This window comes from Pollachius pollachius (genome assembly GCF_949987615.1).
Source record: "Pollachius pollachius genome assembly, chromosome: 4".
NCBI classification, from domain to species: Eukaryota; Metazoa; Chordata; class Actinopteri; order Gadiformes; family Gadidae; genus Pollachius; species Pollachius pollachius.
Window position 1 is genome coordinate 1,032,442 of NC_136937.1, and position 17,451 is coordinate 1,049,892.

The following is a 17,451-nucleotide window of genomic DNA, read 5'->3' on the forward strand; positions in this document are numbered from 1 at the left end:
TGTATTTTTCGAAAAATTTGTTATTCAAACAGCTGAACGAGTTGGTTTCATTAAAGCAGCACAAATCACGGAGGGACAGTTAGTAGGGGGGGGGGGTGATGGGTACTTTGGGCACTCAAAGCATCTCTTTACTTCTCAGCTGGTTCCTGATGCATCGAAATGTGTTTGTGTATTTCCACCACAAACAGTATGAATGACCTCCCTCATCTCTGAAAGCCTTCATTTGTCCATTAAAATGTGTGTGTGCCTTTGGGTTTGTGTATGCGTGTGTGTACACGTGAGCGTGCATTTTTGTGTGTGTGTGTGTGTGTGTGTTTGTGTGTGTGTGTTTGTGCGTGTGTTTTTCCTTGTATGTGTGTTTTCATGTTTGTTTATTTGTGCATGTGTTTGTATGTTTGTATGTGTGTCTTTGTGTGTCTGTGAGTATGAGTATGAGTATGAGCGTGAGTGTGTGTGTTTGCATTTGTGTGTAAGTCTGTGTGTATCTGTTTGTATGTATGTTGAGCGTGAGTGTGTGTGTTTGCATTTGTGTGTGAGTGTGTGTGTATCTGTTTGTATGTATGTTGTCTATATCTATCTGTGTGTGTGTGTGTGTGTGCATGTGTGTGTGTGCGTGTGTGTGTGTGTGTGTGTGTGTGTGTGTGTGTGTGTCTCCACCAGGGTTGGTCACAACGAGGTGATTGGTGTGTGCTATACGGGGCCAGACGCTCAGGGGCTGGGGCGGGACCACTGGACCGAGATGTTGGCGCACCCCCGCAAACCCATCACCCACTGGCACGCCCTGGGCGAGGTACAGACCCTAACGCCGCCCACCACATCCCCTCACACAGAGGATAGGAGACAGTTCACTTCACCGCCACCGGGGGCACTGTAAACACTCCCCCTCACCACATCCCCTCACACAGAGGATAGGAGACAGTTCACTTCCCCGCCACTGGGGGCACTGTAAACACTCCCCCTCACCACATCCCCTCACACAGAGGATAGGAGACAGTTCACTTCACCGCCACCGGGGGCACTGTAAACACTCCCCCTCACCACATCCCCTCACACAGAGGATAGGAGACAGTTCACTTCACCGCCACTGGGGGCACTGTAAACAACTGTGGACTAGAGATGCACGGTTGGCGGTTGAGGCCGCGGACTCCGCGGCTAAACCGCAGATTGGGCGGATGACGCGACAAAAAATAACATTTTGATTAAATTCGGGCAGGTGGTGGTTAAACCAATCAAAATCAAAATATTTCTTCTTCTTTTTATTCTTATATATAACATCTTCCGGCCGTGAATAATATTTGATAATTCACTGTTGCTAAGCAGATCGCTGTCAAGGAATGTGGATCTTTTTTTTTTGTGGTAACTTGTCAACCCCAGCGTCTTCGGTTGCTAAGCGACGTCAACGTCTTAGGGGGCGGACTATTGATCAACGCTTCGGAGATGGCAGCGCAGGCAATAGGCTATCCTACTAGGGATTTTAGCCTTGCAATATCTTTGCTTCATTGGATCAGTCTCCTATCAAGAACACGCAAGAGCTTTCTCGCTTCGCGTCAGCAGTGCCTTGCATCACCGTATAAAAGCAATCGGCAGTTGGTGGGCAGATGCGGTTTCAAAAATTGGTCAAAAAACGTTGGTGTGGATGGATGATGCATTTGTGATGCGGTTGCGGATGAAATAATAGCCCATCCGCGCATCTACTGTGGAAAAAAACGCCTCGTGGTCGAATGCTTCGCTCCCGTTTATCGGACAGAACATCCGAGGGAAACTCAACACTTCCTTGATTCGGGCAATAATAACTGAGCAACAACGACGTTGTGCGTTCTAGTTTATTTCTATTTGGTGTTTTTTAATAAGAAAAAGAGTTTTAAAAAAGATAACCCTCTTTCAACATTCGATCACTGAGATGCCCGTTCTCTCGACCAGAGGTCGTTAACCTTCGCACCAGAGTTGGAGTGAGCGTTCACACCGCCCCAAAAAACCTTACTCTGGGGTTAGATTAGAACAGAACAGCTCAGTTGTGGAAGCGCCCTGAGTCCTGTCATCATGGAATCCATAAATGATGACAGGACTCTGTGGTAGTTAAGAGGTTAATTGAAGACACTTGATTGGATTGACAACCAGGGGAGTCATTGATTACTCTTCAACCCTTGACCTGATCAATTTGATCAATAGTCAAGAGTAAACACCAAACAATTGCGTTTATAGCATCAGAAATGCACAAAATTTGGTTGTTTTTTAGCTCCATGTTATTACATGAATATTTTGGTGACTGTTTGTCAGATGACTTTGGGTATTCGTTCTTGTATAGGACATATTAAATGGCCTCGGTTAATCAAAACAGTGAATGAATTCCTTAATGAGTTCTTGATAATGAAAGTAATTAGTTGCAGCTCAAATTTAGTCTAATGTCTTTTGAATGGTAGATTTTATAAAATGACACTTTATAAACACACTCTGCCACAATGATTATTTTGTGTGTGTGTAGCTCAATACAATAAACTGAATTTGCAACAGCACACATTACATGAGGCAGGTGCTTTGTATTCACTGCTCTCCATCACAGCGATCATAGCAATTTTAGTCCAGAGAAACTCAATCAAACAACCTTCAGATACCGCTTCAAGTGGCTATATTGACTACCTGCTCAAGACTTTTATTCAATGCAATATTCTGCCCGTTTTTATGGAAATAAATAAGGTTTCAGACGTGGTGGGATAAATAAATAAATACAAATGTTTAATATTGGGTATGATGTTTGAATAATAGAGAAATATAAATAGCAGCACTTTACAACACACACATGCAGCACACACACACACACACACACCCTCCGTCTCTTCACACACACACAGACACACACAGACACACACACTCACCAGTCTCTCCAGGTCGATCGCCATGGTTTCTGGGTTGTGTTGTGTCCTCCAGTGGCCGGGAAGAGCAGCGAGCTTCGAGAGTCAGGGCTCCTGTCCGTCGCCGAAGCCGCCCATGACCCCCTGAGCAACACCCAGCGGGTGTCACAGCAGGGTGTCACAAACGGGTGTCGTGGTCCCGGTGCCCTGAGGTCGGTTCTGCTGTCGCTCGGGGTCATCACGAGAAGAAGAACATGGAAGAGACTTTGGAGGACGACGCACACTCTGTGGTGTTTCTGTGTCTGTGGGTCACGGCGGCGACGTGTTTGAAGCCGTACGCTGCGCGGTGCATGTGCGACTCCTGAGGTCTTGAAGTGCTCACCAGAACCGACTATGCACAGCACTTAATTGACACAAATTGCGTCTCTTGTGAGTCATTGCTCTGTGCTCGTTAAGAGTCATAGTCGACATCGCTATGGTCACTCTCCCTGACGCTTGAAATTAAAATGCATACCGTCAAGCTTTAAAATGACACCACATGATTACCCAGCCGTCACATTGACCAAATCATTTGAAGAACTAATTAGGCAATATTAAAATTCAACTCATGCGTTTCCCGGCATCACTGTACAGTCCTTGAAGCCGGTCCATTTCCGTTTGAAACGGAACGATATATATATATTTTTTATTTAAGATTTATTTTTGAAGGTTTTATCCTTTATATTGTAGAGTGAGATAGACAGGAAGGTATGGGAGATAGAGGGGAAGACATGAAGCAAAGGACCGCGGGCGGGAATCGACCCCGGGTCGCTGCGGTGAGGGCTGAGCCCTCACGGTACTCCCTCTACCCGCTGAACCACCGGCGCGGCCCAAACAGAACGATATGGATCCTAACGTCTGATCTCATTGAATGGTTCTGTCGTTTACACCGTAGAGAGGGACCAGGGAGTGTTTCCTCCACCCCGTCCGTTCTATATATATATATATATATATTCAGGGTGCGATTTGCCGGTGGGGATGGTGGGGATTATCCCCCCTCTAGTTTACACGTCCTACCCTCTGCTGAATTATTTTTATCCTCGGTGGGGATAAAAATTATCCCCCCCACCCAAAGTATTTTCACCATTACATCGTAATAATTAACAACCAAAATACACAGGGTCCGTCTTCATTTTGAAACATTTTAAAATGTTTCTCAAAATTATCCCCCCCTCTGGTTTTTTCACAAATCGCACCCTGTATATATTATTCCCTCCCCCGTGGTCGTCGTTAACCTGTGGCCCGCAGGACGCTGCACAGCCGAGCCCCCCGCCTCCAGAGAGACAGTAGCCAGCACATGTAGCAACGAGGGGGTCGTTATCGTAGAGACGTTGCGGTGTCTGTAGGGACGTCTGGAAGAGCGGCATCCATATCTAGATAGATACTTTAGAGAAGGATAGATAGATGAATATACAGTTCAACATGCTTTATGTTTCCCCTTGGAGACATTGGAAACACATCCCTTCCCATCGTGTTTCCTGAAGGTCTTATGTCTACAGCTCGTGTGTTCAAGTGGAACTGGAATATACTGAGCTGGGAGTGCCCGACGTAGGTGACTGAGCGATGTGCCATAGCCGAGGAACGATCCCTGTGGGCTCAAGGCCTGGGTCTACGACCAACGTCTAATCCTTGGAAGACAGGAGAGGTACAGGGTTGAGTCATCAGTGAAACCTGTTCCCCTTACTGGCTCTTATCAAAATCACTTTTCCCTATTAGAGAAAACGCGAATCCCTAACCTATGATGTCAATGGTCCAACTTTCCCTGGAATTTTCCATGGAAACACACTTTTTCCAGCGCATGCATATGACGCAGCATTCTCTAATCACAATGGTTTCCATTAAAATATAAAAACCTCTTCCAGAAGGGACAGCCGCCGTCTCCGCATTGTGTTGGCATAGGAAGACTTGACCTTGATCAGAGAGTACAGAAACGGCTGTCTGATTTATGATTTCTGTTGATTGCAGGAATACTCCCAGAGATTATTTATGTAATCGTCTCTTTTCCCAAATGTAATTTTCCGCTATATAGTAATATGCCAAACAACCCTCTGAATGGATAATTGGAAAAAACAAACAAATATATGCATCTTCCTTTCATATAATTCATTCTTAAATCTTAACCCTTCGCAACAAGGATTTAGTGATGAAAATGAATACTAAAGATAGAGTACAGTAGATTAATTAGACAACTTTTGGACTTGATTGGATAAGGTAACCTTGAATTAGACTTAAAAAATGTTTACAGGAAACATGTCCTAGACACAGGAATGCAATCAACCAACACTTCACGTTCAACATTGTTTTTTACATAGTATCTATATATTTTCACATTACATTGAGCCAATTTTCTGTTGAAAACATTGCATTGACATTAAAACGTGAGTATTAACGAACTAATACAATGCCAACATACTAAATACAAAAAGGCTATGTACTGTTATCGAACTTGCACATGATTAATATGAAGCTTTCTTTCCTGTGCACTGCCCTAACAGTAAAATGTGACTATTTCTACGTGTACCGTGCATGTGCTCAAAAAGAAATGTTCAATGAGGGTGGAGAAAATGTAATTAATGAATAAAGTAGTTATCAGAATTTCTAACTAACGTTGTGTTTACATGTACATATTGTTGTCAAACGTTTGTACATAAAAGTGAAATAAAAACCAAGGTAACTGTAGAGTTCGATATAACTGTGTAATTTACATCGTTTAGTGATATTTTCTACGGCTTGTGCTTGTGTTTATGCCCAATGATGCACACTATGTTATACATGTGAGGAACAAATCATATTTGAGACGCTCAAGTGAACCTTAAGAACTGACTTTTGTTTTAGTTTTGCATATTGGTTGAGTTTACAATTGATCAAAAAATAATTCCAGCCGATAATTCGATATTCGACATGCACCGCAGATACACGGTGGACAGTTTGTGATAACTTTTTGTATAATTCCAGAAGAAACTTCAAATATAATTCATTGTAACTGTTTCCTATGTATTTTGACTAACGAAAATAAAGAAATATACCAGAATCAATGCTATGATTTCTTACTTATTTTAATACATTTTTGACAATTTTAACTAACTGAATGGCGCTTATATTAGGAAGATAAATATGTCATTTTCCTTGGTGCCATAGTTCTACCAGTAGATTGTCCTTCACATGTGATTTCAAAACAAAACTTTTGTATTGAAGTGTATGAGGTAAGATTACTTTGAACAATAAATAATTGTCTATGCTTATTATGCATCGTTTCATCCTTAATCATTCAGTTTACCATTCAAGAGATATTTAGGTTACTGCACAATAATCAAATTTCCTGCCATACTGAACTGATAAAATGGTAACATCAAAAGCAACCTGCAAAATAAAACAATTCAATACAGACAACAATAGTAGGCCTATATTCAACCATATTCTACATGAATTCCTTCCTCCATGTATGCGAGGAAAAAACACAAGTGTTTTTCTTAACATGGTCTAAACTACAAGAGAACAAACAAATGACTCCATTTTGAACATGGCAGTATTTTTGAATTGAGCCACAATTATCAGTTACCAAGGAAATGCCGCTTTACTGCCATTTCAGAGAGACATCAGTTAAAAAAATTACAATTGCTCTTTTGTTTCAACGGTGTCTTGTATCTGAAAGAGGCAGAAGGCTCTACCTTGTTACGCAGATAACTGCGCAACAAGGTAGTGCATTGAAGGACAAAACCAATTTCCTTTTCAAGTCAAACCACAAAGAGGCTCGGTTGCTATGTCTGGATGCTTGATTTAAAAGAGAAAATCCTGTGGCTTTGTGTGGTTTTCCTTCATATCTTGTTGCTTCAGATAAGCACTGCAGGCGTTAGCGGTTAAGCTACGTGATGGTGCGTTCTGTGAGTTGAGTTTGACTGATTACACAAGAACAAGTCTTGTGGATGGAGAGAAACAGAGCACATCAGTCAATGCTATGCTCAGTTGATTAAATGCTCAAATTCTACAACGGTTGATGGTTAATGTTGATGTTGGTTGATGATTTTCTCGTGATATTGGACATGGAACAGGCACTATTAGCCGTATAAAAAGACTTTCAGAATGAACGTTTTAAAGAAGACTTTGAGATCTACTCTAAAACATGACAGAATAATGAAAATCTACTTGATAGTCAATTGTTTTTTCTTTCTTTCTTGGACCCCCGACCATAGTTGTTGTTGTCCAGAACACAGCTCAAAATTTGGATAATAAAATATCCACTACACTACACATTACTTAACTCTGTAAGTATAGCGTTATGTTCAGATTAACTGTCCAAAGTATAAGATAAGAGTTTGTTTTAGAGGAAGGGAGGTGATGTGTGTGTGTGTGTGTGTGTGTGTGTGTGTGTGTGTGTGTGTGTGTGTGTGTGTGTGGGTGTGTGTGTGTGTGTGTGTGTGTGTGTGTGTGGAGTGGAGGGTGCTAGTTAGGCCTACATTAGATTCCGCGGTATTGAAATCCACCCACTCCCTTGACCATCAAACCCACATTCAGAGAGCAGTTTTATATTTCGTCTGTACGTGAGCTAATAAGGCCACGTGGCGATGCAGGGTAATTAAGCCTTTGTCGTTTCCTCAATAGTTATGTGTACCAGGCTTGTGGAGAGAGGTTGGAGCCCTCGCTGACAATACTAGGCTGCTGATACATTAGGCATTCGCGTGTAGTTATCCCACAACAATGGTTGAGTTTGAGCAAAACAGCAAGCTTTTAAGAGCTAAATTGGCCTCACACAAGTAGTATAATTGAATAAGTTGTTCGTTATTAAAAAGCTTGGCTTGATACACATCGATTTTGATGTTTGTCCTAACAACACTTAAATATTGATCTGACTTTATCTGAGATATGTTCAAATTAATGTCACATCCCCAATTCACAACCCACAAAAATGAACAGTTTAGCTTTATCAAAATTGTAAAGGACAACTCTGACGTTTTGCCAACCCATTTTGTGGTGTCTCCAGACTCTTCCATACTGATGAGATGGAATGCCTCCCATTAGCGATGCAGCAGGAGAGCTACAGGTCTATTCCGGGAAGCATTCCAGGTAAATGGCGAGGCGACACTTATGTCACTATCCATTAACGCCCGATGGCCAGTTTATGATCCTATGAATTAATGCAGAGCTTGTCGCTGTCGCTTGCTCTTGGTTAATGGACAGACGATTCCACATTCTAGGGTAGGGATCGCATTTTGAATATGTGGAAATTGAGGTTGTGCTGCGAGCGCGAAAACTCTAGTATTTATAAGAATGTATTCTATGCACACAAAACAATTAAATTATATTATTTTACTTGAGGTAAGGACACCACAAGAAGATAGATGCAAACACACCATCAAACACACCATCAAACGTGCCTTTACGGTCTCAAACATGTGAACTGCAAAACATCAAACCGATGTTTATTTCACCAGCGCCGTCAGAAGAAGGAGGCGAGACGGGAGATTGACATTTGACCGAATCCACACCGAGGGGGGAAGCATATCGACGTTGAGGTGGCAGAAAATAGATGTTTTATCCGACGGGTATGAGCCAGTGGGCGCAGAACCCCCGCCGTCACTGCTCGACTCCTGGCTCATTTGACCCAATGGAGCATCATGTCGGTGATCCCACTCTGGCGGTGGGATCTGTGGAAAGGTGGACACCCTGTCAGATCGCAGGGCCGTTTCTAGCTTCAAGTGGAACAAGCGACGGAACAAGGGCTCCCGGGCCATTTGCATTTTTTCTTCTTTTTTTATTGTTCAGTGATATTGATCAATATCAAACTATGTACCAATCCCCATGCATTGCTCAGGCCAAAAACAACAATACAAGTTTGAAGGGTTTTGATGAATCTGATGTGGTTGGTAGGGGTTGGGTGAGGACAGGATGTGTGTGAGTGGCCTCGGAACATTAGAGACGTCGGATTGAGTGTTTCTCTCACGTCTTTTTCTCTGTCTGGACTCAAGCTGCCAAACTGCGAAATCAATTAGCTTACACTTGGCGTGTCTAAGTGCCTTTCATTGCATTTCAAACAATATCCATAACTATAGACGCATGCTGCGTTCTAAATAAGTAAAGTGTCTTAAGATACAGGCATCATCCACATAATCATTGAATTAAAGTGAGAAAAGAAAATCCATTCTTTATTACCGCCTCCAACATGTCGGCTGACATGGTTGATATTTTCTCCGAGTCGCAGCAACGGCTCATCACACAACGACGACTTTGCAAGATTCACTCACTGTCAACAATGAAGACATCTGGGGGACAGATGTGTCCTCCCCCCCATCCCCTCCTCGCGCTGACCTCCTCACCCAGACCTGTGATGGGAAACACGCTCTCTGCTGTTGAAAACCATTTAGCGCACTCCTGACCTCGGAAGGTGATCGTCAGCCTGACAGACACAATGAGAGGAAACAAGTGTGTGCGCGTGTAGTCACCCTGCTGAACGCTCAGAAATAGACCCCCCCCCTTTCGCTGAACAAAGTCCGTCAACACTGTTCCGCTCATCTACCTCATGTATATTTCAATTTTACAATTCCAATATTGTTATTAATATATTGCCATTGCACTGAACTGCCTTGCGCTATATTTAAATGTTTATTTAAATCTTAAATCTCTGACCGTATATATTTATATTTCAATCTTAATCTCTGACTGTACTGATATTGCAACATTTCTTCCCTCTCTTAAATTGTTATTGTATATTGTTTTTTATTTTTTGTGAATTTGTAAATTCTATTGCATTGTTATACTGTATACTTATCAGTATATTCATAATTCGTACTTTTCCTTCAGTATTTTTTAATATTAACAATAGGTTAAGTGAGTGTTGTACTTTGAGGGCAAAGGGTTAACCAAAGTCAAATTCCTTGTTTGTTTACCCAAACCTGGCCAACAAAGCTGCTACGTATATGAAAGTGTGTGTCTGTGTGACACTGAGAGTGTGTCTAACACATACACTGTTTGCGTGTCATGCCGTATGTTTGAGACGATGTTTGTCTCCGTGAGAGAGTGTGTTAGAGTCAGACTTGGCATTATCGTCAGCATCCAGGCGGCATTTAGCGAGCCGCACTAATAACAGCTTTAGGGACAAATAACCGTGCGCCATGCTCTGTGGCTTCAATTACATAGTGGATATAGAGGATACATGTCGCACATATAGGCTACATTATGGATATAGAGGCTGCATGGTGCATATAGAGGCTACTTATTCTTCTTCAGTTGTCTGGTAGTGAATATAGAGGCTACATAGTGAACACAGAGGCTACATAGTGAACACAGAGGCTACATAGTGAACATAGAGGCTACATAGTGAACATAGAGGCTACATAGTGAACACAGAGGCTACATAGTGAACATAGAGGCTACATAGTGAACACAGAGGCTACATAGTGAACATAGAGGCTACATAGTGAACACAGAGGCTACATAGTGAACATAGAGGCTACATAGTGAACACAGAGGCTACATAGTGAACATAGAGGCTACATAGTGAACACAGAGGCTACATAGTGAACACAGAGGCTACATAGTGAACATAGAGGCTAAATAGTGAACACAGAGGCTACATAGTGACCATAGAGGCTACATAGTGAACATAGAGGCTACATAGTGAACATAGAGGCTAAATAGTGAATATCTAGGCTGCATGGTGCCTATGGTCTGCAAACACACAGAGGAAGGAGGTGTTAGCCAGTGGGGGCAAAAGTACACACATTCACGTATGTCCATTCATATTCAAGTAAAGTACAGATGCCTGAACACTGTACTTAAGAACAGCAGCATTATAGTATTTGTTCTTTGTTACCTCCCACCTCTGGAGTTGGCCTGAATCACTCCCAGAGGACCGAGCGGAGAGATCGAGAACCCAAACAGGAAAGGGCTGAAGTGGGCATCAACGTAAATGCTAGCATTCACCAAAACCATCAATTTCCTTCAAGGCTCGTGAGTTCTTCAGCATCACAGGATGATTCACAGCCTGCGTCACTCAGGGTACAAGGAAGGGATGTGTTTAAAGCATGCCCGACGCTGAATGACGTGGAGTATTGTAATAGCACACACCCCCGAGTATGACTAAAGGGGTCTTCACCTGGAGGCAAACTTTGCTAAACGTTTGTAAGGTGTTGGTGAATGTGTTGCATTTGCTTTGGTCCACAGCCCTTAATCAATGGATTTCAAGCTTTGAAGCCAGGCTTGCGTTGCGCAGATCTATGAATGACTAGTCTCACTCCCACGCTGAACTGGTGAGTCATTCATGCATACTATAATTAAAGCCATGGCCGTACATTCCCTGAAGACGCAAGGACAAACATACACGTAAGCACACACACACACACACACACACACGCACGCACACACGCACACACGCACACACACACGTCAGCATACAGGCGGAGGTGCACGGTGACTCATGCATAATGACTTTTCTGCAGGAACACTGTTGCATCACATTCAGAGACAGTGGGTCTGGGGGCCCCCAAACTCCTCAAAGAGTTGAGAGCGACAGAAGAATAGGAAAAACTATCTCAGACAGGGACTGACGGCTCTCACTGTGGGGGTGTGGGTGTGTGCACAGTACGGGGCAGGAACAGAAAGCTCCGGGGAACGTAGCGCTGCCGCCGTCCCACGGGGCTGCATTGAAGACGAGCAGCGAGGAACATAACCCGTGTTCCTCGCAAGGAGCTCCTCTACGACTGTCCGGGCTTTCCTTTGGGCCAGGGTGGTGCTGGTGCGTGGTGGCAGAGGTGGAGGAGGAGGCGGGGGTAGTGTCGGAGGGTGGGGAGATAGGGCCCTTAGAACTAAAAGGAGAGTGCAAAGCAGAAGGAGGAGGGAGGCGTGGAGATGAATGTCTTGTCGCGGCGCAGAGGACCTGCCTTTATGCCCTGCTCGTCGCTACGGTCCCTCCTCAATTTGGAAAGGAGGCTTTTGGCAATAAGCCCGGGGGTTCGCGGCCTCTTGAGGCCGGATGGTTTATCAGCAGGCTGAACGCCACCTTGAGACGGCCCATCTAGCGCTGCATTGTAGCCAAGATCTGCTACTCATTCACTCCGGTGTGGCTGCTTGCTTGTGATGGTTTGTGGGTGGGGTGTGCTTGTATGCATGTGTGTGTGTTCGCGCGTGCGTGCGTGCGTGCGTGTGTGTGTGAGGAGAGAGAGTGTTTAGGTGCCTCTGTGTGTATGTGTGTGTGTGTGCGTGTGTGCGTGTGTGTGTGTGTGCGTGTGTGTGTGTGTGTGTGCGTGTGAGTGTGTGAATGACAAGGACAGAGACAGTGTTTGGGTGCATCGGTATTTGTTTGGTGTGTGAGGTGTGTCTTCATGTGGGGCTGTCGGTGGTATTTGATTTGTGAGACACAATATAAAGTCCCTCAAGAAAGTGGAAGTCCAAATCCCTCCAGGGAGCTGCAGTCCAGTCTGCTGCCGCTATTTTGGTCGCATAAACAAACAAGGCTATGGTCTTTCTATGGCCGGTCATCTGATCCCCACACTGCTAAAATCAATATCTGAATCATAATACACGGCATCAGAAACCCCCGGATCATCTTGCAATAAAAGAGAACCAAACCCAATTGGACCAAATTTCCCTTTCATTCGAAGGTTGATGTTTTGTTTTTAGTCCGCTTCTTCACTCGATCAATTTGAAGTTCCGCCATTCAGCGCCATTGATTGCTTGGTTGTGTTCACTCTGGGGTTGTTAAAGGCTGCAGGCTGATCTATTTCTTGTTCCAGATCTTCCAGAATATTGCCTCTTTCTTAAATAGAGGTAAAGATGTTTTATGGCGCAAATAAAATCTATAAATGAACGCTTAACTGAATAAATGCACATAAATGCACCTCTGAAAGCAGGGAATATCGAATGCCACTGCACATTCTGCGTGCCTCGCTGAAAGTAACATCTTATATCTTCTTCGGTTGTCTGATAATGAACATAGACTGGTCTGGTTGAAACTTGGACATTGAGTATTTGTGTGTGACATGTGCGGTTATGTCTATGTGTGTGAGTGTTGGCTTCTATGTCAAGGTAACCCTCTGCTCATAGTTAGCCTATCTCATACAATGCTCCACCAAGGATCATCTAGTTCCCATAACAATAATCTATTCATATTAAGAACTGGGGGGCAATTTAAATGCGGAGATTTCGACCCAGAAAGATCTTTGCGCCTGTTGCGATCAAGGTTATAGCTGAACACGATAAACACAGCACTTTCGGTTTGATACACACATCTCCCAATTACAGAATTTCTTCAAATGTCACACTCGGATAAGGTCGTTTATTTTGTGTCTGACCTTTCCTCTCCTCGAAGAAGAGGCACTTTATTGTAATATTACCTTCACAGCACCTTTTTAATATTATTATTATCTTTCGTCACCAGAAGTGGCGGTTTTACCTTTTCAAATGATATTTCTAGTACTTTGTAAAGCTTAAACCTCTCACTTTGACAGTGGCCGTGGAAATGAATGAGCGCCTTAGGGCAGGAATCTGAAGTGCTATCCAACATCTAAAAAAAATGCAATGCAGGCCCTAAATAAATTGTTTGACATAAAAAATATATATTTGGGGATGAAATTTGAGTTGATAACTTATATAGGCTTACTGCATCGTCAACCACAAAGCTGAGGCTGTGATTCCTGACTCGGTTAAACAAACAGAAAAACACTCAACGGGGTTTATACTGAAGCAGAAGACAGGCTGCACGGATCTAACCACCTACTCCAGCAACAAGAATACGTTTTGGTCCAATCCCATCAACGAACGACCTCGCACTTGAGCAGGCTTCAGTGTTTCCCGGTAGAGCCATCTTATGGAGCTCTTATGTTTAACGAATTGCATGCTGGACCACAGCAGAGCTTGGCTAATTCCCAGAAGGTAGGGGATGGCATCTTTCAGCAGACGCCATCGAATTAGTTGGAGACGTCCACACACAGAGTGGTAATTGTTTTGTCACTGTTGAATGATGCTTTATGTGGATCCTAATCAAAGACATGTTTGCTCCACATGAGTGTTGGGGCACAACAGATTTGCTTCAACAGTTATTTGATGCACATCTGGTAGATTCATCCGGGTTTTTGGCCATGCCATTGATCTCGATATAGATTATTTATTTGTGATTTGGACATTCAATGAATGATATAAAAGTAGTTTTCATCATGTGGCTTCTGCATCTGTCTTATATTTTCATTTTTATCTTTTAGTTAACCGAGTTAGGCATTTAGTCAATGAACGTTGTGAAAGGCTCGTGCGCAGTGACAAGGAAACAATAAATTGTGCGCTCCTTCACGGGCGTGTGATCGAACACATGCATCGCGATAAAACGTGACCAGAGCAGTGACTAGAAAGCATTAAACGAAATGGGTGGGAGTGGATTAATGAAGCATACCTGGTCACGTGTCAGATAATTCAGTTTCTATATAAAAAAAAGGTATAGACTAGCCTACATCCCATAGGAATTCTCCCAGACATCAATCCATAAACTTGTGTAGAGTAAGATTTATATCACAAATGGGACACGTTTATCGTGACCACAGGATCAACACACTGGCAAACCAAACACATTTTTATTTATTGCAGGTGGTGGTGGTGGTGGTGGCGTGTGTGTGTGTGTGTGTGTGTGTGGGGGGGGGGGGGGGGGGGGGGGGGGGGGGGGTGGCAGACAATCTCCGCTGGCAGAAATGGTCTCTCTCTGGTCACTATGGAAACCTGTCGGGAACTGCGGCGTCTGGACGTCTTCATGCAGCTGCCTGCACCGGAGCCAATCTGACACGCGAGGTCCAGGGGCGAGTGTCAGCATGAACTGGCTCTTGTTAGCTGAAACGGCTCTGGCCCTTAGACCGACTCGTGAAAGCACCCAGTTGGCAAAACATGCCGAATAAAAACCTTTAAAAGTATGAGGCATCTGAGAAATATGATCGCTTTTACAACATGTTTAAGTCGATGCTCGAAAAAAAAAAATATTAGTTATGTATACCAAGCTGATTATCTTGTTTTAAATGTGTTATTGGGCAGTTTGAAAAGCATTTCTTATTGTTGTTTTTTATTAGACTTATCTTTCGCTTTGGGACACAAATGACAACAGATCGCTTTGAATTATATTTTCCAGCAATTATGCTTCCAGGTGTTTTCCACTTGGTACAAACCGGGGTTCTAGTGACCCCTAGCGGTTCTTAGGTGTTAACCTTCATGTAGCCATCATGTGCCTGTTGCACTGCAATACAATGTTCTCCATTATGTTATACAACAAATAAAAAGTCCAAGTAAACCATTTCATATTTTCTATTTGTTTGATCGTTTCAATCTCAAAGTTATGTTATAAATAAGCATACGGTCACCTGCCATGATCTATTCCCCGAATTTCATCCAATGGTTTCATTCTTTCATTGTTCCATTACTATTATTTGAGGTAGGCCTATTTGTTCGTTTTATTACGATTGTGTTTTCGTATTTGAAATGGTATTTGAAAATTTTGCTTCATTTGAAATTTTCAAATCAAAACCAGTTGTGTGTTGGAGTTTACATTTTTCTTATCTGAATAGTTCATCACATTTAATTTAAATTGAGATAATGCAGCAGCCATTGTAGGATTTAAAAAATGAAAGCAGTGGGCTATCAAGTGTAAAACAAAACTATAAAAAGAAACCCGGTCAGTCTGACTGCGTTTGAGTCGTACCCTTCGGAGTCCGCATCCTTCACGTCCCAGACATCAGTCGCTTTATCTAAACAAACAGCACGCCGGGGCGCCATTTAGCGCCAGGGTGCGCGCGATTTCTCAGTCAACGCGCACATCTCCCCCGTGTAAACAATGCAGGCCAACGTGCCTGGCCGCCCCCGGAGGGCTGCGAGACCAAAATAGCTCCACGCGGCGGGACTCATCTGCGGGCACACCTGTCATACCTTACCATCTCAACCTTTTCAAACGCAGCAAACCGGCCACACGCCAATTAACATTGGCGGTGTTGGTGGAGAGCTTTAAATATAAACCAGACAGCTGCGGTGTTGACACGTCGACAGAGCGCCTCAAATTGGAAAATACAGTTAAGTAGCTTTCTAGGCTAAATAACACAACTGAAATGTTTGTGCTCGATTTTAATCACTTTTCCAATCAATGTGCAAAGAAAATAGTTTTTCTGCTCATTATACACTCGAATTATACAACAAGCAATTCATGGTTATAACAATGGATGGAATACCACGAGAGGGAGAGAGGAAAATAACGGTGAGTGTAAGTGATGTGGTCTGATTCACACCCTCTTAGTCCAAATTGCCTGCAATCAAACAAATCCATAGTCACACCACAGGTGGTAAAGAGTCATTCAAAGCAGTGGGGGGTGAAATAGTCCATAAAAAGCGGCCACAAAACAGAAGCATGGCAGCTCGTGACAGGGCCACCGCAGAGCGGCGCCCACAGCCTACACACAGCCTGTCACTTCCAGGACCCGGACTTGCCCTTGGCTCCGCGGGCCGTCTTGGGCGCTTTGGAGCCTCTCTGGTGGTCGCTGACGCGGTTCCGGAGGAGGGCGATGTCGTACTTCTGCTTCTTGAGCTTCTCGGCCAGCTCAAACTTGTTTGCGTGCAGCTGGTGCAGCCACGCCCACAGCTCCTGGGCCTTCTCGGCCAGCTTGTCCTGGTTCAGGTGGTCGATGTTCAGCGGCTTGCGTCGCTCCGACAGCGCCTTCCTCTTCTCCTCACGCGCCGTCAGCTTCTTGCCCTTGCGCGCGGCGTCCTGCTTCTGCAGGTAGCTGCCGAACGCCTTGTTGGTGAACATCAGCTTCTTCTTGGCGTCCTCCTCGGCGCGCTGCTTGGCCGCCGCCTCCTCCTCGCGCCGTGCCCGCTCCTCGGCGAGCCGTGCCTGCCTCTGGCGCTCCTGCTCGCTGCGGACGCGCACCTGCTCGTTGCGGTCCGAGCGGCGGCTCTCGATGCGCTCCCTCAGGGAGATGAGGTCCTCCTCCTCCTTCTCCCGGGTGGAGAAGTGCAGGTTGATCAGCGACTGCAGGTCGTTCACGTCCTTCTCCACCCGCTTGCGGTGGAGGTCGTCGAAGTCCACCTTCTCGCCGTCCGGCAGCTTGGGCGGCGCGATGTTGGGGATGTAGGTGGTCTTGGGACGCCACTTTGAGTCCCCCTCGCCTTGCTCCCGCTCCTCCTCCTCGCCCCTTTCCGGTCCGGCGTCTGTCGGCTCCTCTTCCTCCTCTTGCTCGTACTCCTCCGCGTTCTCCTCAGCGACCGACATGGTGTTGCTCCTGCTCGAAGAGGCAGTGAGGTCCCAGGGAGACAGTAGAGATGCTCTCAGACCAGCGGTTGGCTCGCAGTCTGGGGACAAGTGGGGACAAGTGGGGCCACTGGCTTGGAGCGGAGACGTTTTTGAAGAGCTTCCCGCTACCATGTGACTGTTAACAGTTCTAACTCTCTAGAGCTTGGCGTCATGGGCGGGGAGTTCAGACAGATGGAGCTGTACGGAGGCTATTTTCTCCTTGACTTGTCCACCACCCAGGGATCCGCCCACCCCTCAGTTATCCCTCTAGATCCTGGCTGCACTCTGACCCCACAAACGCAGCCACATCTTTGTTACTTTGTA

The 17,451-nt window shown here is 44.6% G+C and overlaps 2 protein-coding genes across 3 annotated transcripts in view; one reads left to right on the forward strand and one right to left on the reverse strand.

Annotated features, from left to right (window-relative positions):
• syt10 (synaptotagmin X) overlaps positions 1-2,997 on the forward strand; it is a gene marked incomplete at both ends in the record, with an annotated part of 15,348 nt that extends 12,351 nt beyond the window's left edge. For both annotated transcript variants that reach the window (XM_079734908.1, XM_079734909.1), the window contains 2 exons: positions 661-790; positions 2,926-2,997. In XM_079734908.1, the coding sequence (XP_079591034.1) occupies positions 661-790; positions 2,926-2,997 (202 nt within the window). The remainder of the gene's footprint in view (positions 1-660; positions 791-2,925) is intronic.
• A 13,305-nt stretch (positions 2,998-16,302) lies between these two features.
• tnnt2c (troponin T2c, cardiac) lies at positions 16,303-17,106 on the reverse strand (the record flags this gene model as incomplete). Its single annotated transcript, XM_079734580.1, has 1 exon — positions 16,303-17,106. The coding sequence occupies one exon, from the start codon at positions 17,104-17,106 to the stop codon at positions 16,303-16,305; it is 804 nt and encodes a 267-aa protein (XP_079590706.1).
• Positions 17,107-17,451: the final 345 nt, after the last annotated feature.